General features: G+C 36.9%; 3 protein-coding genes across 3 annotated transcripts; 1 reads left to right on the forward strand and 2 right to left on the reverse strand.

The window, feature by feature from the left end:
* Positions 1-1755: 1755 nt before the first annotated feature.
* Positions 1756-10999, forward strand: LOC135079903 (ejaculatory bulb-specific protein 3-like). The gene is made up of 4 exons (XM_063974534.1): positions 1756-1914; positions 2100-2299; positions 2681-2807; positions 10778-10999. Exons 2-4 carry the CDS (start codon positions 2104-2106, stop codon positions 10887-10889), a joined length of 435 nt encoding a protein of 144 aa, XP_063830604.1. The 5' UTR covers positions 1756-1914; positions 2100-2103; the 3' UTR covers positions 10890-10999.
* A 153-nt stretch (positions 11000-11152) lies between these two features.
* LOC135079900 (uncharacterized) lies at positions 11153-12726 on the reverse strand. Its single transcript, XM_063974530.1, has 3 exons — positions 12367-12726; positions 11876-12002; positions 11153-11409 (listed from the first exon to the last, which is right to left on the reverse strand). Exons 1-3 carry the CDS (start codon positions 12659-12661, stop codon positions 11250-11252), a joined length of 582 nt encoding a protein of 193 aa, XP_063830600.1. The 5' UTR covers positions 12662-12726; the 3' UTR covers positions 11153-11249.
* Positions 12727-14444: 1718 nt separating this feature from the next.
* LOC135079895 (glutamyl-tRNA(Gln) amidotransferase subunit B, mitochondrial) lies at positions 14445-20870 on the reverse strand. The gene is made up of 6 exons (XM_063974524.1): positions 20460-20870; positions 19507-20067; positions 19110-19286; positions 18192-18344; positions 17018-17190; positions 14445-15156 (listed from the first exon to the last, which is right to left on the reverse strand). The coding sequence occupies exons 2-6, from the start codon at positions 19912-19914 to the stop codon at positions 14499-14501; spliced, it is 1569 nt and encodes a 522-aa protein (XP_063830594.1). The 5' UTR covers positions 19915-20067; positions 20460-20870; the 3' UTR covers positions 14445-14498.
* Between the last annotated feature and the right edge of the window lie 5867 nt (positions 20871-26737).

Consider the following 26737-nt stretch of genomic DNA (forward strand, 5'->3'; position numbering starts at 1 on the left):
TTAGAAAGAACTAAAGAGTCGCACAACCTAATACGATTTTCAATGGTCAGATATTTACGTATTTGGTATAACACTTTAAGTCTATAATAACAGTTCCCTATTGTATTATTGATATGTTTCTCAAAGCGCATTTCCTCATCCATAAGGAGTCCCAAGTTTTTCGCCTCTGTAACCCTTTCTATTGATTCCCCCTTAATCAAAACTCTAACTCCCCTGTTTGTGATCTTTCTTATCTGATCTTTAGAACCCAATATCATATATTTGGACTTACTCCCATTTAATACCAGGGAATTGCACTTAGCCCAACTAGCTATCCGATCAAGATCCTCATTTAGATTGACAACAGCTTCACAAATATCTTTCGGTCTACTTGATATATACAGTTGAATGTCATCAGCGTAAATGTGATATTTACAATTCTTAATATGGTTAGTTACGTCCGCACTGTAGATGATGAACAGAAGTGGGCCCAAAATTGAACCCTGTGGGACTCCTCGACCAACAGCCACTTGGTCCGATACTCGTGTAGTACCCCCATCATCTGAAATCTCGACACACTGTGTTCTGTGCTCAAAATAACTGTAAAACCATCTCACCGCATGTGGACTGAAACCATAGTAATGCAGCTTGGCCAATAGCAGCGGGACACTTATGCAGTCAAAAGCTCTCGAGAAGTCTAACAAGGTCAACACAGTGCCATCCCCCCTGTCCTGAGCAGCCAGCACATCATCGACTACCTGGAGCAGAGCCGTTGCGGTGCTATGAGCCTTACGAAAGCCAGATTGTTTATGTGGAAGTATATCATTTTGTTCCAAGAAATTTTTCATTTGATCTGACACAACTCTCTCCAGAACTTTAGATAAACACGGCAGTATACTGACAGGGCGTAAATCAGACAAAGATGTTGGCAGCGTTTTTTTTGGTATTGGCTTGATTAGCGCTTTCTGCCAGTCCCTAGGGAAAACACCTGTGGTAATAGAACAGTTCACTATAGCCGTTATCGCTGAAAGAGATTGCGGCAAAGTTAGCAATATCATGTCAAGAGAAACACTGTCTAATCCTACGGCATTTGATTTTAAACTTTTCAATACTTTTAGAATGTCGATTTCCTTTATGTACGGTTGGAGGATGCCCTTCAGAGAGTTTATGTTAGCAACCACATTAACAACTATGCGTCATGATGCTGACACCAAGTATGTCCTCTACCTAATGATCGTCACGCCACTTCGTCTTGACTTTTGAACTTAAAAACAATGCTCAAATGATTTTTGTCACTTGAGTCATCGACTTACTCATGACTTACCTATAATTTTACATGTCTACTTAGGTATTAGTAAATTAAATAAAAATGATAGTCTGCCTTCCTTTACATTACCCATTTTTCTATTTGGAGCTCTTAAAGATATTTTGTTTTTTGATTTGACCCATTGCAATTTAAACTAGCTTACGAATTCATTAAATTCTAGGTGGAAAAGTAGGAATTTAGGATACATTTCTATTGTATTGCCAAGTGTTTCCGACAGAGTAGATTACGACCCTCTCAGGTTCACTCTCTTCCCATGGCTTCCATAAAATAGATAAGTTCGCTAGTATAAAAAGACCTCCATACTAAAATTGCATAGTTTTACTGAATAGCAAGATAACGCTTCCTTGATCTTGAATGCCAGCAATTTCGTACACTTATAGCTATTTGAGTGTAATTTTTCTGATGCATGCTACGTAGAAGAAAAGGTATAAAACTCGTAACATGAAATTTATCACAGTTGTTACTCTTCAAGAGTTATCGGGATTTTTTTTTTTATGCAAGACAAGGCATATTATTTCCGTGGCTATATTATAAATTGACAAATTGTCTCTACGTTATTATTAAACGGAACAGTGCCTTTTAGCCTGTGGGCGCCAATATTTTTCGAGGTGTGTAAAAGTTAAGAAATACTTCAAAGGCGTTTACTACAATTAATGAAATCGACAATGATCTTTAGAACCATGTTCAAACACTCGTTGCCGATGTGTTTATTTGATATTTTGAAAAAAAAACAATAATATAATAAATATTTTTGAAGTACGAATACGAATTACTTATTGCTCTATATTTTCAGCACCATGAAAGTCGTGGCATTTATCCCAATTTTTACTTATTTATTGCTTGGAGCTAACGCCGAAGAGTCCCCCACTTACACAACCAAGTACGACGGGGTCAACCTTGATGAAATCCTGGAAAACGACCGTTTGCTGACCAGCTACGTGAACTGCTTGCTGGAAACTGGACCCTGCACGCCGGATGGCAAGGAATTGAAGAGTGAGTAGCTCTATCTTCTCTCTTTTTTGTCATTATCAAGGATGCTTGAGTTGATACGAGTATTACCGTAAAAAGAAAAACACTACGAAGAAGTCTACATCACAAAAAGGAGTAAGACTGCAAGAGCAACAATTGAGAAACCTCCAAAAGATTCCTCGTTGTGGATAAAAAAAATTATAATAAAAGAGCAATGCTACGTCAATTGAATGTAAAGTTCATACCATTCAAGCTATCCCAGATCCAGCCTAATAAGTTTCTTAGGTAGATGAAATTAAGAACTCTACTAAACAGTAATCAATCTGAGTTCTTGCTTGACTCTATGACTTAAGTAGGTATCTACGATTCTTTACTGATATCTGCTTCCACTTGCCCCATTTCTAGATAACCTTCCTGACGCCATTCAGAACGATTGTAAGAAGTGCAGCGAGCGACAACGGGAAGGTGCCGATCAGGTGATGGAGTATATCATAGACCACCGTCCAGATGATTGGGAGAAACTTGAGAAGAAGTAGGTATCTCGTTAAATCAAAATTGCTAGATTATCTAATTTGAGTAACTATGTAGTTATGCATCCGTCAGCTCCCTCTGCTCTAGACTAAACAAGATAAGTCATCACTTTCCACTCTACAGTGTAAGCATTCGTAGAATTGTTATTCACATAAGAGATGTGTCAGCAGAACTAAATTGTAAACACCGTACTGGACGACTGCGATCGGCCACAATATTAAATCATTATTAAATCGCCTCCAACTCGGCGAGGACGTGATCACTTAGTTTAATTAAATATAATCCTTTTTAAAAAGCTTCCACCCCGCTCCCGAAATCTGACTGGCGCAGCCGTTCGGATTTATTGCTGCAAGTTTTCCTAAAGTTTACGCGATTGGTGTCAAAATCCGCCGTTTAAATTCGTGATACTATGGGAAACTAATAAATCCGCCGAACCAAATAAATTTGTCATCGAAGTACGGGTGGAACGAGTATGCAGAGAACGGTCGGTTGGTGAGTAGAACTTTTCGCCAATCCTTCCACTCCTTATCCTCTGTGTAATTTTCATGCTTTTTAAATCGTAGGGAAATATTGCTACTCCGGGATAGAACTTCTCCCAGGGTATCGCATTTTGTGTTTTCGTCATAAAACTTTATCGTTAACACTTTTCGTTTAGATTTAAGTGAATTAAATATTGAAACAAAGTAAAGAAAATAAAGTGAAATAAAGTAAATAAAGTGAAATAAAGTAAATAAAGTATAACAAGTAAATAAATTGAATATTAAATTAAATTAAATAAGTTTATTGTGTAAAGTAAAAATTATTAAAGTTGTTAAGTTAATTGTCTCTCGAAATTGAACAATTAAATTAAGAACCACTCTTATTTTTACTGTGTATTTTATTGTGTATTTTATTGTGTGTTTTATAGTGATTACGTGTATTTTAATTGTGAATATTGTGTAAAGTACTGTTACAAATTCTGACTGGCGCATATCAATTAATAAATTTAAATTCAGTAAAATGGCTTCACCACAAATCGAATCCGTACAAATCACGCCAATACCCAACGAGATGCTCAGATTAATTCCATTTTTTAATGGTGACAAAAAACATCTAAATTTGTTCCTTAAAAAATGTGAGTATGTTATATCGAGATATAGAGGTGGGGTTGAGCAAGATTTATACGTGTACCACGCTATCACTAGCCGCCTTACAGAAAATGCATCAGCACTGTTATCAGAACAAGAAAATTTAACAAACTGGTCGGAACTTAAGGAAATTCTGACACAACATTTTGGAGACCCGCGTAGTGAGGCATGTATTAATATCGAATTAGAATCACTAAAAATCAGATCGAATGAATCGTACACAGACTTTTGCAACCGCGTGCAATCAACCAGGTCAATGCTTATATCCAAAGTAAACACCATAGCAGACGAGTCAATCCGTCACGCCAAAATCACCATATACAACAACACCGCGTTAAACGTGTTTCTCTATAATTTACCAGAAAACCTTGTGCGCATTGTGAGACTAAAGGCACCGTCCACTTTGGAAGCCGCCCTCTCGATTGTGCTCGAGGAAGTAAACTTTATGGACCAATATAACATGCGAAGCAAAATGCATTCGCAACCCAAACCTAACAATTCGTTTACGCCAACTCAACAGAAATTTTCAGGCAATCAGCCTCATTTTGTCAGCTCTAATGCTTTCAAACCGATAATTCCTCCACAATTTAAATTTGGCCTTCCGCCTAATCAAGGCTACAAACCCTTCCAGCAATATGGAAATAAACCTTTACAACAATTCGGCTATTTCAAGCCTCCGCATCAACCAGGTTTCAGGCCGCCGCAGCAGTTCGGCTACAGGCCTCCACAGCAGTTCGGATACAGACCGCCCCAGCAATTTGGCTATAGACATCCTCCTCAGCAATTCGGTTACAAACCGCCTCAATTCGGCTATAAGCCACAGTTTGGTGCTCAGCAAGCCCAACAAGTCCAGCCGCCACGTATGCAGCTGACCGACGTGTCTATGCGTACGGCTACAAAACCAAACAATGTAAATGAAACAAACTTAAATGATCTGAACTACGATGAATCAGAACAGTCGTATTACGATCAATATTATTGTGAATACCCTATAGACGAATATAATAACATGTACAGCGAACAGTATTACCCTGATTTCGAGGAAACTCCCGAGGAAACCCAGGAAACTGAATTCCAACAGGATTTTCACGAAACAGCCTCCATCAAAGAACCGAACAGATAAATATTAATTGCGATCCGGAATTAACATTACCATATATTTACCTACCGGAACTGGATGCTCGCATGATGATCGACACTGGCAGCATGCGTTCGTTCTTCAGTCCGCGTATTGGCTATCAGTATTTCAGTGAATTCATAAGAAATGAACCGTTCCAAGTTGTGAGTACACACTCGTCAAGTATTCACGATGAAACTATGGAAATCCCCCTTTTACCAACATTTAACAGTGACAAACACCACAAATTTTATTTGTATGATGTAGACAAAAGATACGATGGTCTTATTGGAAATGATTTGTTAGAACAATTAGAAGCATTAATTGATTTGAAAAACAGGGTCCTTAGGACTAAAACAGCATGTATTCCGATAATTAATAACAACCTTAATTACGTTATTAATTTACCTCCACGTTCAGAAAAACGCGTAAAGTTACCTGTTGACCAATATTCAGGTGACGCTATTCTAAATTACAGAGAATTTACAGACGGCGTTAGAATGCCTAGTGCAATCGTTAACTGTCGCAACGGATACGCATCCACGATTATTCAAAACACTTTAGACAGACCAATCAGTTATAAAATCACTTGCCCATTTAAAGTTAATAAATTCGAATTGACTGACATTCAAGTTAACACGACACAAAACATGAATGACATCGAAATTGACAATTTGCTTGAAGAGAATTTGGTAAAGTTACGATTAGACCACACAAACGACGAAGAGCGTGAAAAAATTTACAGCCTTTGTCATAAATATAAAGACATATTTTATTGCGATCAACTTCCATTAACATTCACAAACAAAATTAAACATCAGATAAGGACAAAAAATGAGGATCCAATCCACGTAAAGCCATACAGACAGGCCCCAGCTCAGCAAGCTGAAATTACTAAACAAGTAGAAAAAATGTTAAAAGATAATGTAATCCAGGAATCCCACTCTCCTTGGAGTGCACCAGTTCACCTAGTGCCAAAAAAATGGACGCATCTGGTGAAACAAAATACAGAATGGTTATCGACTACAGACGTTTGAACGACATAACGATCGACGACAAATACCCATTACCAAACATTAATGACTTATTTGATAAATTAGGAAAAAGCGTTTACTTCAGTACGATTGATTTAGCTAGCGGATATCATCAGATTGAGGTAGAAAAATCCGACAGACAAAAAACTGCCTTCAGCACACAAAACGGTCATTATGAGTTTCTCAGAATGCCCTTTGGACTTAAAACAGCTCCGGCAACATTCCAAAGAACTATGGATAATATACTTAGAGGTCTACAAGGACTCCATTGCATGGTTTACCTTGATGACATAATTGTGTATTCCAGCAGCTTAGATCAACACCTGGAACATCTAAAATCAATTTTCGACAGACTTAGAGCCACTAACCTTAAAATTCAACTTGATAAATCCGAGTTCCTTCGTAAGGAAGTGCTTTACCTAGGACACACCATCACGAAAAACGGTCTTAAACCTAATGATGATAAAATTGACGCTGTATTAAATTACCCAATTCCGAAAACGACCACAGAAATAAAGAGCTTTTTAGGACTTGTAGGATATTACAGGCGCTTTATTAAAGACTTTGCTAAAGTTACAAAACCATTAACGTCATGTTTAAAGAAACGAAATAAAATAGTAATAAATCAGGAATATACAGACGCATTTAACAAATGTAAGGAATTACTTACACATGCCCCATTATTACAATACCCAGACCATGACAAGCAATTCATATTAACAACAGACGCATCGAATGTAGCATTGGGCGCAGTACTCTCACAAGGACAAGTAGGCAAAGATAAACCCATAGCGTATGCTAGCCGCACACTTAGTGATACTGAAGCTCGATACAGTACAATCGAACGCGAATTACTTGCTATTGTATGGGCTGTAAAACACTTCAGACCTTATCTCTATGGTCGTAAATTTGTCATTTACACAGATCACAGACCTTTGGCATGGCTTAACTCGCTAAAGGATCCAAACAGCAAATTAACTCGATGGCGTTTACGCTTACAGGATTACGATTTCGATATCGTGTACAAAAACGGGAAACAAAACACAAACGCAGACGCGTTATCCCGCATAAAAGTAAATGCTCTCGATTCAGATAATCAGTCCATGAAAGTAAATGTTAGCAAAAAGGAAAAACGTATTCAAAAACATGTTGATAAAGTAGTAAAGAAAATAGAAAAATTATCATCAGGAAGTACAATAGTAATTTCCGACTCTACATCCTCAGAAGGAAGTAGACAATTAGGTTCAGAATATCCGATTCCATCGTCAAATAATTCAGACTGTGTCGATGAACAATCAAATAACTCACAAACTATTCATTCCGCAAAAGATACCGAATCACAAGGCATCCCAATCTTAAACGAAGCAATCGATAACAAACCTAATCAAATATTAGTCTTTGAACGATTCGATAATGAACTTTCAGTCAAAAACCTTTCACGCGATAAACAAAAGGTTCTTGAAGTACATTTACCTGATAATAATGCAGAATTAGTAAAACAGTTTTTAAAAGAATATATCAAACCTAAAACAAAGTATTTCATTTATTTTGAATCAGATCAACTTAGACGAATTTTCACAGACGTAATTATTAAACTTTTTAAGAAAGATGTAGTTCAGTTTTACGAGTGTACAGAACGGGTAAATTACATAGAAGACGAGGGTGAACAAAAAGCAATAGTTATCCAATACCATGAAGGAAAAACATGCCACCGTGGTATTAAGGAAACATTGATTAGAATTCGTAGAAATCATTTTTGGCCTAACATGCAACAAACAGTTTCCGCAATCATTAACGCTTGCGAAGCCTGCCGTAAAATGAAATACGATAGGAAACCCATAAAACCATTTTTGCAATTAACTAAAACTCAAGATTCCCCATTTCAGGAAATTTTCATTGATCTCTTCAGTATTGAAGGAATCACATATTTAACCCTAATTGACGCCTTCAGCAAATTAGGACAAGCAATAGAGATACCTAGCAAATCAACATCAGACGTTACTAGAGCACTTATGAAATATTTCTCATTCTACGGAATTCCAAAACGTATAAGCTCAGATCCAGGAACCGAATTTAATAACGAACTCATGAAAGAATTTCTAAATTTACATAAAGTTGAACTTCACATCGGAACCCCAAATAACCCTAATTCTATGGGACTTATCGAACGCTTTCACTCGACAATTATAGAGATCTATAGATTGGCTAAATACGAAAGACGATGTACAGATGCCGCATCAGTTATGACATATTCAGTAATGGCATATAACCACACCATCCACTCTGTAACTGAGTTAACACCATTTGAGGTAGTTTTTGGTCATACAGATTCAGATAGTCCATTTAGAATCAATTTCGAAAAGCAATATTATCAGCAATTAGTTCAAGATCATGCGAAACGTACAAAGCACTTATATAAATACATAGCTCAGAAAACGACAGCCAAAAAGGAAACCATTAGGGAAAAGAAAGGTGGTGAAACAGATATAGAGTTTTCCGAAGGAAACATAATATTTGCAAAAGACGTAAATAAGCGTAAAAGCAAAGACAAACCACGTTATGTAAAAGCAAAGGTTGTAGGCAAAGCCAAGCGAAACATCTTACCAATTAAAGTAGGTGATAGGACTACCAAAGTGCCTATTAAAAACATAAAACGCCCTCCGCAGGTGGTGCCTTCTGCTGATGATAGGGACGCAGGCGCTGGCCCTTCAACTGCAACCGATTAAAGATAATCCAGGCATTCTACCGGTAAAACAAGGACAAGCATTTTTGCAAACAGATTTTTGGACAATTATTAAAGTAATCAACTTAAAAGGAATTTACTCCGATCTTGTTAGTTTAACCAATAGTTACAGGCAATTAGACACTTTAATCGATTATAACAATCCATATTATCATGAATTTATCAATAATAAATATCACACTGATTTCATCCGCGACATAACATTAGAAAAATACAGGCAATTAGTACCACAGCAACGCTATAAGCGAGGCCTTATTAATCCATTAGGATCTCTTATAAAGTTAATTACAGGAAACCTTGACCACGATGATGCACTTAAATATGATAAGTTGACTTCTCAATTGAGTAATAATCAAGTTATAATATCTAAGAAAATTACCCTGGTCTCAAAAATGTTCGACAGTTTCATAAATATTTCAGAGCAAATAAATAACAACTCTATTATTATTGATGAACGCTTGAAACGAGTTGAAAGCCTATTGCAAAACATAACGTCCACACAAAACGATTGGACTTTTTCTACATACATACTAGGAGTGTATAACATATTCATAAGTAGTTTCCGTACAATATTTATAAGATTAAGTGAAATAGAAACAGCATTAGCATTAAGTAGAGTATCCATTTTACACCAAGCAATTGTAAACTCTACAGAATTATTGTATCATTTAAAGTTAATTTCAAACTCTGCCAATTTAGTTTACCAGCCTACGGAAAGTAATTTGTTAAATTTAGAAGAAACTATTTGTGTAAAATCTTATATGAAACAGGATCAGATAACATTTATTTTAGAAATACCATTGATAGATAATTATACTTACAATTATTATAAGATATACTCACTTCCTATATTCCAAGAATCCCAAAACGTTACGCTTTCCATTTTCCCCAAATTTCCTTACCTTTTGGCGAAGGGTTTGAAATACTTACCGATCGTAACACCGTGTCGCCCGCTTGCCGCCGGCGATCGCTTCCTGTGCTCTACGGACAACCAGGCTCTACATAACGAGCCTACCTGCGTGGAACAGCTGATGAGGTTCAGTAAGGACCTTACCTCCTGCAAGCAGCACCAGATCCAGCTGGAAGAAGTAAAACTCCAGCAGCTCAACGCGAACAACTGGATTCTGTACAGCAGACTGAAAGCCACGCTGACCAAACACTGCGACAGCGAAGTCAGTAAGCAGTCAGTCTTCGGCACGTACATCATCACCATCAATGAGCCTTGTGACCTGGAAATCCATGGCCTGCAGATCCACCATCGACTCTACATTTCATCAGACATCGTAGAACACATACCGGTGATTCACCTACCCGAGCTACCTGTAAACGCAACGCTATCCGGTGCACGCGCACTCAATATGCATGGAATCAATTTGGATGAAATCAAATACATGTCGTACGCCCTGAAACACAGTGCAGCAATCAGTGCTAGTGAAAATGAAACAGACACTTCTTATTTTACATACTTTACATTTGTATTAGTTTTGATTCTTTTTATGTTAATTGTGTTAATTGCCTTCCGCAAACATGTAAAAATTTTATGTAAACGAAATTATCGGAATACTCATAAAAATGAAACTTCCGATAATTTCTCACTTAGGGAGGGAGGAGTTATGCATCCGTCAGCTCCCTCTGCTCTAGACTAAACAAGATAAGTCATCACTTTCCACTCTACAGTGTAAGCATTCGTAGAATTGTTATTCACATAAGAGATGTGTCAGCAGAACTAAATTGTAAACACCGTACTGGACGACTGCGATCGGCCACAATATTAAATCATTATTAAATCGCCTCCAACTCGGCGAGGACGTGATCACTTAGTTTAATTAAATATAATCCTTTTTAAAAAGCTTCCACCCCGCTCCCGAAATCTGACTATGTCCTTAGATGGCTAGAGTCACATTTACCTACTTATTATGCGTATTGAAAATATGATTGATTTATTTTTAGGTACAATTCAGATGGCAGTTACAAAAAGAAATACCTAGAGAGAAAAGAAGCAAGAAATCAATCGAACTCTGCTGAGAAATCTCAAGAAAATGACAGCAAATCTAAAGAGTAACAAGACTTAAACTGCGCAATGCCGGAAAGGAAATGACCAAAGCAAACCCCTAATTGAATTTGAAAACTAATAGATAACAGTCGCTAATAAAACACTAAAGGGTGAATGTATTAATTGATTTTAATCCTACCCCACAACAGCTCTTCTTAAAACAGAACTTTATCTAAAGTAGGTATGCCATCTTCTCTCCAATATAATTTGGTATCTTTATTAAAAGGGGATTGATTGCAAGTTTCAGGAACGGGTTTAAATAAAAAACTCCATCAAGATTAATGCTTTATTTTCCTAATATGTAGGTGGGTCTGATATAAAATAAATAAATTACACAATAGGTTTTACAACTTCTTCCATGGCATGAGACTACGGTAATTTCTCCGCATAGTATCTTTTCACCCTAACTTTAACGCCTGGCATAGTATATCTGTACTTGGAACTTACTATCTCTGGCTCCCCTATAGGCTTCAATCTGGTTTGATCTGGTTTAGGGGATTTCTTTTCTGTTCTAAGTTCTAGCGCAGACCTACAACAGTTTACAATGTTAAACCAAAATACAAACAACATACCTACAATGTTCTAAAGCGACTGCAGAAATACGTCTTTGTAAATTAAGTGGACCATAAACACGAAAGATATTCCCTTTCACGAAGATATATCTAAGCGAACGTATAAGAGTAAATACAACGACTCTATATGCTTCATATTAATTTTATGTACGAGTATCTGGCTATTTAGGTAATGAATCAGTACTATACGAAGAAACCCGTAAATTTTTTACCAGCTACAAGTTTTACAAGTCGTCAAGACGTCCATTAGGCCTAGGATGCGCGCCACGATAAACTTTTATGGATTTTATCGATTTGCCTGATAATCCCATACATTTGTCGTCTAAAATCGTCGATAACATTTTATCATGACGCGCATCCTAGCTCGGCTGTTCTGTAGTTTCCTATCCTAGAATCCTCTGAATCTTAGACAATCCATCGTACCTAGTTAAGAAGAGCTTCCAGCCGACGGGATCGTAGGTCATCATGGAAGCAGCTACTCGACCTGCAGTGTCCTTTTCTGTATTTGAACATTTTTCGCAGTCGTTTTTGAGTGCCTGAATGAGAACGGCTGAAATGGGAAATTTTTCCTTTGGTACAAATAGTTAACTATCGAGTTTCCGTAGTAGTTTGTAGATTTTCAGGATACTGAACGTTGAGGGTTGCAAATAAAAGTAATTTTCAGGGAAGTTTTCATACCATCCGATTAAATAAATCAGTGTTTTTTTCTATGAGGAGGAAGGACAATGGAAGGAGGTAGAGAGAGAGACAGTGTAAATTATAAGAAAATAGTAAACGCTCTATCAACCTATCTAAGGTCTAGAAATGGAGTGCTATTAGATGCTATCACAGGAGAGAACCTGAGGCAACATCGATTAACAATATTTAATTTTGCAATTAAGTGTGTAAATGATAAAACTTTAGATAGGACATACCCTTGACTTTCCGCATCTCCACCGAGCAGTACCGATCTGCAGACATCAGGCACTTCACGTCCCCAGCCGGCAAGGGTTGGATCGCTTCATTCAAACTCGCTTTAGCCTTCAAGATATCATTTTTCTCCATATTCCCCACCACCTCATTGATCACTGTCAAGTCTTCATCCCCGTAGACCACTCTGTACCCTCTGCTTGTGACTCCATCGCTGAACGATCTTTCGATACCTGGAGGACCCATTTCAGTGATAACTATAGACACAAACGTCGCCAAAATCGCTAGCTGGATCCACATGGTGATGGATGACTGTCGGCTATCGTTGTGATTGGATCCTTTAGCTCGCCAGACCACTGTCGCAATTGCACGTGAGGCACTGCGAGCGGCCTATATGCATATTATGCACTGACAACATAATGAGGGTTGTCAGCAATTCAAACGTAATTATCACAATGTAAGATGCTACTTTAAGTTTTTCTGTCAAATAACAATAGTTCTAGGAACGTTATAATTTGCTAGAACCGTTTTAACTTATTAAACTTAATGTAGAGTTCATAAAAAATCTAGTTATTGTTACCTACTTACGTTCTTAACTGTTCTAAACGTGTCATTACAATAGACATTTACTTCAGTTGAGTACTTTGGTGCTAGATTAATATTGCAGATACAATTTAGTTCTTCTTCTTTGGTTTTTATTTTTATTGCCAAAATTGGCATTTTCAAACGTGTGAACTTCATTTTAACAAATTCATTGAATTGTATGGGCATTTTCAGAGCCATTATTTTTAGTTTGACGTTGGTTATTATTAAATATTCCATTATGAAGTACATAGGTAATTAAGTTACACATAAAAGATAGTTCTGTCATCCCTACTGTTGACGATATTCGGGGCGCGCGCCGTAACATCGTTTGTAAACAAACAACCTTCGCTGCTTGGCATGCCAATTAGAAAAACACTCATGTTGATTTAGGAGATGCCAGTACTAGCTCAAGGAATTTTTAACTATTTTATAAGCGGGTACTTTCCTAAATTCAAAAAAAGTAACAGCTTCAGTCAGCGCTTTCGCAGTTATGTCAGTAGAAGGGCCTGTGTATTAATACTAGCGGCTGCCCTCGACTTCGCACGAGTAGATCCCGTGTTACCCCCTTAGGGGTCGAATTTTGCAAAATCCCGTCTTAATGAGCACCTACGTTATAGAAGAAACTCCCGTGCAAAATTTGAGACTCCTAGCACTAGAGTGAAATTCCAACTTCCCCATAAGAATTCCTGCTTAGCCTAGCAGTTGTTTTACTATGCTAAAACAAGGATTAAAACCATATGGCGCCTGATTAAAAGTTAGTTCGTCTAACTTGTAATAAACACACTGTTGTGCGATTATTCTCAGTAGGATAAGTCGTGTCCATTTTGAACATTTAGTTGAAGTGCCAAAATGAATAATTTCCCAGAGATTCACAAAAGATTGACTTCAGAATGTTGAATAATCGACCTTATGGTATGGTGCATTCACATTAACGGCGATCGATCCAGTGCAGAGCGAGCGATATTTGATTTAGACACGGACATGTGTGAATCATCTGGATCTGTCCTGTCCAGTGTACAGAGAACAATCAATAATCATAGTATAATAATGAGTACTCCACAACTCTTTACTTCATCATCATCAACAGCCCTTTATAGTCCACTGCTGAAGTATTAAGCTTCCTCCACTATAGTGGAGGGTTATAATCCCATAATCGCCACGCTTGGCAGGCGGGTTGGAGATCGCAGTTTAAAATATTAATGTTTATCAGAGAGCGCTACTGCCCGTTCTCTGTTTAATGTGTATTCCCGAAGCCTCTTACGACACCCGCGGGAAAAGTAGGGGTTGGTGACAAATGTATTCTACTCTGCCGTCACCACACGGCGTTCAATTACTTAAGTACCTAACATGTTTTGCACCGACGACATAGCTTTGTGAATATACGTTTCTACTACGAGGATCGGTAAATCACCTCATAGTTACGTTAGCCTGACCATGATGTTGGATTATTAATATAAAATAAGTAGGTAACAAAAATCACGAAAGGAAACAACACAAATACAATTACAATTTTTAATCTTTTATTTCTCTTATCCATAAAGACTATAAAATATCACTTTTTAAGTAAATCTTCCAATATCTTTGTAGCCTGCGCCATGTCAATTTTGTTCTGAGAATTCTTTGCTAACATCCCTAATAATGCTTTGAAAACTTTGGTTTTCCCATCTCTGTACTGTTTCACTAGTTTTGGATTGTTTTCTATAATATCTTTACATAGTTTACTTATATTCTCCGTGTCAGTAACTAAAGCCCATCCTTCCTTTTTGATCAAATCTGAAGGCGACAAATCGTTGTCTGCGTCAACAACAAGCGCGTTTAATACTTTTCTAAACACATCTAAATTAATTTCTTTGTTGAACAACAGGTCTACTAGCTCGCTCATTTGTTTGTTTGTTATAGGACAGTCTTCTACATCAAGTTTATTTTTGTTTAGAACAGTTAAAAGGTCGTTTAGAAGAAGGTTAGCGACCTTGTTGGGGTTTCTAGCATTTGTTGTAAGTTCTTTAAAATATTCTAGTAGCACTGGCTCATTGACGAGTTGAACCGTTGTTTCTGGCCTGAGTTGGAAGTCCTCTGTGAGTCTCCTGCGGGTCTCTTCGGGTAGTTCTGGGATCCTGTCTTGGATGAGGGGCACGCTGATGACGTCACGGGTGTCTTCTTTGGACCGCAGGTTCACTCGGAGCGGTGGGAGGTTCGGCTCAGGCATAAATCTGGAGTGAAGAAAAATACCGACTGTTTAAATACACTCGACATCAAATAAATCGCACCTCCCGCGACAAGCACTTTCATATGAATGCATCCCCACTTCCCACCAATATTGGCACCATTTAAAAGCCTAGTTCTAAACTTAATTTCATTAACGGAAAGGTTTTTACCCCAAAAATGTGTCTTTAGAAGGATCCAGAGTCACTTCTTCAAAAATGAGGTAGTTACGCTTCAGCCAACTTTTATGGCTTTAAAACTTTTAAGTTGGGATTAATCGCTATCCATTTGTTAAAAAGGACACGTGAGATCATTATTCGGTTTTATAACCATAAAAATTGGTCTAATTGATCCCAGAGATGCGCTCAAAGTGAGGTCTTTTTTGAAGTCACATTTATGGTATATGTTAGTCATTTATTAAGTAATTAAATGTGTTTTTCTTGAAGGATATTTATTGAGCTTTCAAATAACGCCAATATTGTTGGGGTACCATGATTGTGTCAGAAGAAAATCTTTAAAGTTCGCGTCGCGGAAGGTGCGGTTTATTTGATGTTGAGTGTATTTACTCTAAACATAATAATCACATCTGCTTCTGTTTCGTGCTTTTTTAGATTTGAAATGGAGGAAAACAATTTTTACTTATTTATAGAAACCAACAATAATATTTTTATTGTTACAATAACCGATTCTTCTTGCAAAGAAGTTTACCACCCATTTTTGCAATATTTATGTAATAAACACGAAATCTATTTTAAAACTAATATGCATCGGAAACGGAAGTCAAAACACGGTACGCCACCTAGTGGCGTATGACAGAAGTGATCACTTTAAGTTGAACCAGGCCTGTTCATCTCCGCGAGTTTACATCGAAAACAAAACACGCACGATTGCCCCCTACAAGAGTACTATTCGACAAGGCCTCACATACGAGCGAACATTGACTCACGCACGCGTATTCTTGTGTATGATGGAAAAAAATAAAGAAAATGGTGTACTAAATACTGTGCAGTATTTAACTGCCTAAATAATAATAAAAACACAGAATGTACTTTTTTAAGTTGCCTGAAGACACTGAGAGGTAAATAAGTAGTTAATATTATTCATGATAATTCATGGTAAATCATGTATTTCCTCCGCCATTTTCTGCAGATTGGCACCTCACGTCACATCATTTTACCGAAGTCAGCCCTATAGCTTCGGCGCAGTACCGATCACTGACGTTTGTCAACAAAACTTCTGACAAACTTGCTTGACTCTTGAGACAAGCTAAATTACACCATATTGTTAATGACATTGAGCATACATTTTTTTAAATACCTTCGCCAAGTAAAACTTCTGTACGTAGTACTTATTATTATTCTGTGGTTGAACCATCGAGCTGAGAAGACGTCCGCGTTCTAGAAAGTGTCCCGAGTTGTTTTTATAAAACGTGGTTATAAAAGTTGTTTTATGTTCAGATAATTAATGATTAGACTGCGCTTCGTATCCACTGTAGGTTCTTCTGTCACTCGCCAATGGCGCCAACTAGTGAGCGCAAATATGGTGTAATATAGCTTGTCTCAGAGTCGAGCACCGTTTCGTTTACAGATGTCGATCGGTATCGTATGGGCATTGTGCGGATGCGATAGGGCTGACTGCTACATGAAGCTACTGTGTCGCCATCTAGCGCACCACACGCGTATTTTTTCTTCTTTCCATAGCGAATATATTTTAATTTTACAATCAGTGAGGAATACGCGCGCGCACGTCACTTACTACTCTCTCGGGATTCCCCCTTCGTGGATTAAACTAGCTGGCGGACACGCCGCGCGTTTTCGTTTTCGATGCCTACTCGGGGAATTGAACAGTCTGGTAGGTCTACGAACGCACCTGTAGTCCTGAACGACTTCCTTGTCCCGCATAGCCACGGTGACCTTGTTGACGGCATCCCACGCTCGTGTCTGGTTCACGATCGTCCCGCCCGCGTCCAATATACCGCGCTGGCGCTCGATCTCGTGTCGGATCGCGACCGCCACGCCACGCACCGAGCCGATGTTCTTTATCTGGAATAAAAGTTCGTTGATATTAAACAAATGCAACAAGAGGTAAACTGGTAGGGCAAAAAAAGAATGAGACATGTATAGGCTCCTTAAGAGCATTTGACGATTTGCAAGAACTAATTTAATTAGTCTAAACAAATAAAGAAAATTTTGATTTTCATTTTTTGATTTGAAGACAAAAGAACAAAGTCCAAGTGCATAGACCTGAACGAGAGATGACTTGGCGAAAGCATTATGGATGAATGGGTCATGCCGGTATTTCAAGGTAATAAAGTTTGCTTGATTTCTTTAAATAAATCGTATTGTTTGGTTATCAATATCCCACTCAGTAGTCGTCAGGGGTACCCCGTCAAGGATACCATATCCCTGCAGTGACACATTTGCGTTAACTCACAAAACCTTGTACTTTCTATTAGTATTTAGTACATCCCGCCCTCTGTGTAGATAAGCACTAGCTCTTTGACTAGTGCCAATATCAGTAGATAATAACCTCGGTCCTGGTCGACTGGCGCCCCGAATCTTTGCAGTAATAAATGGCGCCAACTCGCATAGTCTTACACTTTCTACCGGAGCACGCATCTAGCCTTCGAACGATGAGCACCAGCTCTTTGACTAGTGCTGACTATGCAACTCTAACTACACCAAGTAGACACCAACCTCGGTCTTGGTCGACAACGGCGCCTCGTATCTCTGTAGTGACGAATGACGCCAACTCGCAAGACCTTAATACTTCCAACCGGAGCAAATCCCAAGCCTCTGCTAGACTATATGAATCAGCTCTTTGTCTAGTACTGAGGCCTGAGGCTGACTATGAAACTTACTTAAGTGGACACTAACCTCGGTCCTGGTCGACAGTGGCGCCTCGTATCTCTGCAGTGACAAATGGCGCCAACTCGCAAGGCCTTAGCATTTCCAACCGGAGCAAATTCCAAGCCTCTGCTGGATGATACGTATCAGCTCTTTGTCTAGTGCTGACTATGAAACTTACTTAAGTGGACACTAACCTCGGTCCTGGTCGACAGTGGCGCCCCGGGCCTGCGCAGCGACACGTTGGCGTCGACTCGCAAGGCGCCCTCCTCCATGCGGCCCGAGCAAGCCCCAAGCCTCTGGACGATGAGCACCAGCTCTTTGACCAACGCTGCCGCTTCTTCTCCATCCTGGAATAAGTTTTGGTAAGTGTTTGAGCAAAATTGAACTCTATTTTGCACACTAAGGGTTGGGAATCTTTATGGCAAGCTTGTGAATAGCACTAACTAGGCAGACCTTCTAATATCATGTTTTAAAAATATTGATAGTCAGATCAGGTATTATGTAGTATTTAATACCATATTTAGTGATGATTCAACTCTTAAACTAATATAGACCTTTAACACAATCAGAGACTAGAAGATAGACATTTGATAAACACAAATGTTTGCACAAATGTTGCACAAACTGAATTGATAAAATATTTCATAGAAATACCACTTGACTGATAAACATGTCTATCTTTATCTAACTAGGTCATATTTTATTGATTCTGATGATTGAATCCCTTTTCTGCAACCTGCATAATATACAAAATGTGTGTTAAACACGTTACATAATACCGTTGTAATAAAATTGATGTTTAATGGATGCTTCCCATAAATATACTCCAGTGTCCTGTGGCAAAGTTCCTCAATAAATGAACCTTATTAACAAAATTCATAAATTCTTTCCTGTATGTGCTAACTACTAACAAAAGGATAATATAATAGTTGCAATTCATGAAGGCAAGTTAGCTTTACATGTGTGGTGGCTTGCCACCGTTTGTTTTTCAAAAGTTTTGATAGCCATTATACTATTGTTATGTGCAATTACCAGTACAAACAAGTATAGCTCACTCACCTTCGTAAGAGAACTATAATGTAATGTAATTTCACTGAGTCTAAAATACTCACTTCCAAGTCAGGCTCGAATACAAGTTCAATAAGCGGTGCGCCAGCTCTGTTCAGGTCTACGAGACTGCGTTTAAGCTCAACGTCATGAAGTGACTTGCCGCTGTCCTGCTCGAGTTGAATTTGCTTGATCTTTGAACTCTTCTTGTATGGCTTCTTATGGACTCCAGGTGTAAATACCTGAGGGCAAAGGAAATACAATATTAGCACTAAAATTAAATTACATTTGATTGTAGAGGTTCACTCGACAAGTATATAGATAGCTAGAATTAAGTAATCTGAGCACACTATGTCATTATTATGATGATTGCATTCTAGCATTTACAGTTTGTGATTAGTATTATCATGAAAACATTCAAATAACATGTCAGTCAAAATTGTACAGTATTCAAGTTAATACCTGAAAATTTATAACGCCATCGCTAGCCAAAGGTGCTCTTTGCTGAGTTATCTGATAACCAGAGGGCAGGTCGGCGTAGAAATAGTGTTTTCTATCAAATGTAGAGACTTCGTTTATCTTGCATGAGAGAGCCAACGCGGTCATCAACCCTAACTCCACGCATTTTCTGTTCAACACAGGCAATGTTCCCGGTATAGCCGCGTCAAATAACGACACACAATTGTTCACTAGCCCACCAAAAGTGTTCTCAGCACCAGAAAAGAGTTTAGATTCACTACTAAGTTGCGCGTGAACTTCTAACCCCACAACACTTTGCCATTGTTTCTCTGCAGCAGTTGAATGACTGCGTTTGCAAACCACTAAGTTTCTGTTACTGTATATTCGATGACACACTCGCGTAAATCTCATTTTTAATTCAATTTTTTCACTAAATACAAACAACAATCCATCCCATCATCAGCTGCTGTGATCAGCTGTTTTTGACAATTTTGTTAACTGACAGTTGATTGACACTGACAGACACTTTTTTTAATTATTTGTTCGGAAACACGTAATCCATATCTGTGGGAAACACCGAATAATATAAAAGTAAAAATTGTTTATGATCAAAATTGCTCTAATAAAATAAAATTATTCAAGAAATTGGTTTATTTTGAGATCTCCTAAATGATTACTATTTATATGTAGAAACATCTCAACCAGTGACCTTCTTTAATTGTTAATTCAAAGTTACGACAGATGGCGCCAACAGGCCAACAGGTTGCCAAGCCCGCGAACCGGTTTAAAAAACTTTTGTTGGATTTTTGGAAAGTTGGATTCATAGTTTTGTGTCGTCACATAAAAAATTTGGTTACGTTGTGCTCATTTCACTTCTATCTTAACTAACACCTTAAACTAATTTAATAAGTTGTCAGAAACAATTAAAAAGCTAAAATAATATTAATGAAACTTACCGTTTATTGATGAGAAGATACTTAAAACTTGGTAATTTGGTGGCTTTATGTTACTAAATTTTTAATAAATAATAAAATTATGTATATTTGCATTGACGTGTTGACTAAATTTATGCCTTAAAACTATTAATAAACTAAATAAAATATCACATTTTTGGAAATATTATAACATTTTTGGGTTTTACGCCACTAATCCAGTAACAACTTCGAAGAGGAACGAGAAAAGGTAGAGAACAACGAATGCCAGAGTGGCCTCAGCGATGGTATACATTTCAGTGCTTTTCTTTTTAAGAAACAAAAAGTTTAGAATGCGTTCCGGTTTTCCGCGGAAACCAATCGTGAGGGACGTACGTTCAATAGCGAGACTGCGCGCGTTATGACCGCATTCTCTCGAAGGAGTTGCGGCAAGCCCCTCGTCTCGTAATATTACACGGACAATTAAAGTAACAACCAGTTTCTTGACAAAGTAATAGATACGCACAACATTTTATTACTGCCAGTGTTTAATGGAGGCAAAACAAAACACACCCACCGCATTGATATGCTAGTCTGCAGTACTTTGCTTGCTCGTGAATGATAAAAATGCAATAATTAAATTGACGTCACAATAAAGCTGTTTGATGCGGTAGTATCCGGATAAAGGTGGGTTAGTTAAATATAAGTATTTTTCGCTTCTTTAACTGTTCATAATTCTATAATTACCTATATTAGTTCCAAATATATACAAATTGCTTAAATCTGTAATAGTGAGTGTTTATTTATGTACTTATAACAACAGAACATAAATTAAACAAATAATACATAATACTTTAAGTACATTAAGCCTGAATAATAAAAATTGAAATGTTTACAAATTAACTAAGTAACCCAATAAACCATGATTTAAATAATTAAAATGGTGTTTTTCTGTCATTCATACATTGCACTTTTTATTCTGTCCTAAAATACTCGTACCTACTTATTCAAATACTGAGCTAGCACCTACTTAAATACATAATTGAACATTTGCAATGCAATGTAACGTACAGCAAGGACATTATTTGTTTCCTTATTTCAGGAATCGCTTACGTTATTGAAACCGCAAAAATGTTGTTACAGTAGGTATTCTTCATCATCATCATCATTTCAGCCGCAGGACATCCACTGCTTAACATAGCCAGTACTTACACATAGCCGATGCTAATCATCGGTTAAAGTACAGTATCCCTATCTACCAGTTTATTGTTATCTAACTTTATCGTTTTATCGAAATTAGATAAGACTGTTTTTACGAAAAATGCATCCTGGCTACTACATAACTTTACGTAGTAAAATAGTATCAAAAAGAATCAGTTTATTATAGCTCTTCTATCACTGCTTTTTAACTCCAAGGCAGAAACCAGTCAGTACTTAGTTACCTACCTAATGCATCCAAAGTTTACCTAAACTACAAAACTTTTGTAGTAGTAATGTTATAAATAGTGACTGAGTTTCTTGCTCTGCTTCTCAGTCTCAGCACTGGCCCATTTATTGTCCCGAAGCAGTGGTAGGGTTAATACTGGGAGACGGGACGTAAAGATAGAGCTTTTTAAAAGCCTACTTGCAAAAATAAAATGAGTTTTAATGCTATTTAGGTACTGTTACCTGTTGTAGGTATTTATTTGGGACAATATTATTGCTTGAATTGTAGAGCACATTGCTATTCAAGTAATAACCTTTGACTCTCCCAAATGTTAATTTCTCGTTGTTTGTAAATGTGTTGCTATGAATAATCAACGATTACCAAATACGCGTTTAAATGTCCGGTGATAAATACATTTATTTGAGTTCAGTACAAAGCCGTTTATCAAGCCAGTATTCATTAATTTAAATAACCTAGCTTTTAGGGTACAAAGTACAAACTTCTTTGTTCAAGTTGGCTCTGTGTTGTTATTTATTTATTTATTATCAGATAATGTATGTTTACAGACAAGTCCAAAACACATGCGTAAACAACTATCTTTCGATGGAACCCATTTTAAGTGTCATGCATTAAATATTAGAGTAGTGCCCGTTTTCACCATCAAGGGGTCACTTAAAAATTAGGGTTTTTAAGTGACCCCTATGAAAACAAAATTCCTGTTATTTGTTACCATAGGAGTCACTTAAGACTTAGAGCTTAATGGTGAAAATGGGCATAGGTCACCTTTATTTAAAGTGACAAACTAACTATGTATTATATTTTTATAACCAACATTTAAATAATTTATGTTTCACAAATAAGTGGAATAAGTAAGTACCTAGTTAGTTTAAACAGCACATCAAATTACTTGTTCAAAAATGCTCTTAAATGTTGCTGCATTTACCTCACATAATAAATGAAAAGTTCAATACCATGACGGGACTTTGAACCCGAGCCTCCTTAACGAACGGTTAAACCAACGGGCGTTTGAACCATCGACTGACAGTAAACAATACGACTTTCGAATTAGTGATCGTTACGCTATTAGGGAGATATGCCTATAATCTATTTTATGAACAAAACTCTATGCGACTATATTAAAATTTATGTAATCAACTAGCATCATAAAAAAGTTGTAAATTAGTTCCAGTCATCTAACTAAAGAGTACCTATGCAGAAATATGCATTTTCCAGTCGGAAAAAATATATATAAGTACCTACCTACTAAATGCATAACACTCCCGCCCTTGGTTAGTCTCCTAGAATATAATATTTGTGCGGTACAATCAAGTCTAAAAGGAAGTTAATTAAATTGTATAACATTTTATTATTTCCTAATTAACTAAAGATCAAAATCTGAAAGTTAAAAAGGATGCGCTTTACACAACACAATACTAAAACTTAATTTAAAGTGTTAATGACTTTTGAAAACCTTGAATTATCTCCAGAAGCATTTTTTGAATTTACAAGGTTACAAAGTAAATGCAGTCAGACGGATAATAACCTTATTTTTTTTAAAGTCGTATAAAAATAGTTACATCTACTTTTTTGCGACGGACTTAAAACACTTGATACTATCTTTGTTTTTGTTTTTACTAACTGGATGCAACTGGTTATGGGTAGATTTATCAGATTAATACCTGTAATAACGATAAAAGATCTTTACGTAGTAAATGTATCGTATTAGGCACAATTTCAATTTTTGATTGTTTTTCGGGGATCACATAGGCTAAGTATACTATATTTCTACTTGGCTAATTACTCCTAATTAGCTAGCATCCACGTTACCTCCGCTTGCAAAAGCTTCGATTGCAAGAAAAGTTTCTCAATGGCTGTTTCGATTACGTACTTAAGTAGTTGCAGTTTTTATTTTACTATAAGTATTGATTTGATAGGTACAATCATCACAGGCATAGGTAAATATTATAGGTAATTCCAATTCTTGAAGTCTGACATTCTGTTTACGATTGTAGTACATGGTTTTATATAGATTGAATTAACATACGAATGTTTACCTACGTTCAAAGTCCGCTCCGTGAATATACATTTTCCAAATAATAATAATAATATACGTACCTAGTTATATGCGTACTTACGAGTAGGTATCACATGTCCGACTTGTGCTAAATACGCGAAAATCTAAATTCAATATTATGAAGCAACTTCCAAACATAAAAACCTTTAGGATATTTAAAGACTGTCACTCATACAGCCATGTATTTTCTTCAGTGGAAAACCCTGTTAAAATAGCTATTTATTTACGGAAGATCATTGCAACCTAACTCTATTGTTGGTTGTAGCACAGGTTGTAGTAAAATAAACAGTAGTTTCAGCACTTCAGCTTATTTTTTCATGAAAATGTAAAAATATTTTTGTTACATTTTCTCCATCTATACATGTTGTCCACCTCACAACTTAGAAATTGTGATTTCCTGAAGGATTACCCCTGAGGACAAAAGTTAAGCTTACCTAAAGTCTGTTTGAACATTTGTCGCTACGAGTATGATAATTATGGCAGGTGTTTATATTAATTATGTAGTTAAAATGTATATCATGAGAAGATACATTATGATTTTTCTGTTTACTTTACACTTTAGTAAGTAGTATCACCATTGACGTCAATGCGAAACCGGTATCAAATGTTGATTTGCGATGTACCTCTATCTAATAATCTGAAATAAATTCAATTTATTTACGATTTATATCAGTCATGTGATGATAGATTAGTGATTATGATTCCAATTCATCATGATGATATGTTACTTTGTATTAGGTACTTTTACTAGCGGCCCGTCCCGGATAGGTAAGATATAGATAGGTAAAAAATTAAAAAAAATATATACTAGATTTAAAATAAAATAAACATGGCGTTTATCAGAAAAACAGTGTTTTTCGAAGTTTTTGTACATTCATATCTAACCTAAATAAGCAATGGTTTAAAGCCTTACTCTTCTTCCAAGGAAGATGGCTTTTTATTTGCTCATATAGATACTTGATAGTACGTTAGTAGACAGTGTTTAATTAAGTAGTGAATCATAGTAGCGTTTGTTTTGCGTCATAAAATCTACTGATACGTATGAAGCACAAGAAACAGATCCTGTTTAGTCAATTAACCTTCTTCAATAATGTATAGTAATTTACGGATTTTTGTTTTAAATTACGTCCTCCATATTATACCTACTTTAAATCAATGTCTTTGTAAATTATTGAGTAGCATCCCCTTTCAAACAGAAACGTACTCGTAACTCTTGCTTCTTTGCCTGGTCCTCTGCATTCTGCGATAAGTTTTACCTATATTTATTTAACTCTCCCACAAATTGTTTTGGGACTAGACTTCCAGTCCATTACTGACAAATATACCAATATCTAAGTAAAAAATATAATCCGTCCGTATTTCGTAGTGTCCGTAAATGTTGACATGATGTCTCGCAGGTTTGTATGAAGAAGGACTAATTAGGTTCCTGACTGAAGATTTAAATAAAGTAGAGTCATTGGCGTCATAGTCGTCGTAAGAAAATTTCGTAGAAAAATAAAGTTTCTGAAAAAATCACATTATCTACCATCTCTATCATCACTCTCTTTAATTTACCAAATTGACTTCACTTCACTCTACGCTGGCTAGCCCTGTAATGTGTTTCCAAAAGAGTAGCATAGAGCCTAATAAGGAATAATATGCTATAGGTACATCTATAAAGTGACTAATTTTATCTCCTCAAGAGACAGTCATACATCAGAAGAGCATTCCTTTAATTGGTGTTTAATAATTAGCAATTAGTGATGCAGACAATGGCATATTATAGGCAGTTACAATTAACTATTATAATAAGATTAACACATATCAACACAAACTCACTGTTGGTCTGTTTAATTATCTCGGGTTTAGAGGTGATATTAAGCAGGTTTATCTTGAAGATAACGTTAAGCTGGCAGTTGGTCTAGATTACATTTTTAAATCAAATTACAACCTACTTGAGGCGGATATTGATAATGATATTAATCTTCAATGTTTCAAATTTTTGCCAGTGCAAAGAGTACAGGGTACCTACTTAAAATTATTATTTCTCGTACATGATCTTCCTTTAATTACAAACAAAGACCTTCTATTCGAGTTGTTTAAAGTTTATCAATTTACCTATTTAGTTTTGTAAATAAGGCAGTCAAACAAACTGATAATTTTGACTCGTAAGTGAAGTTTGGACAGAGGAGGCGTGTCTGACAATTTAATATTCGAGTCGCTACTATTTGTTTTAATATAAATCATCATCTATGGAAATATATGTGTCTAATATTTCTAATATAATTTTTGTAATTGAATTGTATGTACCTAATCGGTTGGGTGCACCCCTAGAGCTTATCTTACGTCTAGACAGTACGAACATTGTTGTTTACTACCAACTCTAGATGACCTCCAGTGTCTTTAGATAAAGGACATAAGTAGGCAAATAAATTAAGTTATAATAAGATTATTCAACAAATTCCAAAAACGCAAACTCTCTCTCTCTCTCTACAGTCTACAGTCGTGAGTCGTGTCTTCGTTGTTTGGAGATCATGAATCTTTTTCTGTATCTACTTTGAGGATTGCTTCATCATCATCATCATCATCATCTCGGCCATAGGACGTCCACTGCTGAACATAGGCCTCCCCCAATGCTTTCCGTGTTGATCGATTAGTAGCGGCCTGCGTCCAGCGCTTCCCTGCTACCTTTACGATGTCGTCGGTCCACCTTGTGGGTGGAGATCCCACGCTGCGTTTTCCGGTACGCGGCCTCCACTCTAGAACCTTGCTGCCCCATCGGCCGTCAGTTCTGCGTACTATGTGCCCTGCCCATTGCCACTTCAGCTTGCTAATCCGTCGGGC

The sequence above is a fragment of the Ostrinia nubilalis genome, chromosome 17, assembly GCF_963855985.1.
Source record: "Ostrinia nubilalis chromosome 17, ilOstNubi1.1, whole genome shotgun sequence".
NCBI classification, from domain to species: domain Eukaryota; kingdom Metazoa; phylum Arthropoda; class Insecta; order Lepidoptera; family Crambidae; genus Ostrinia; species Ostrinia nubilalis.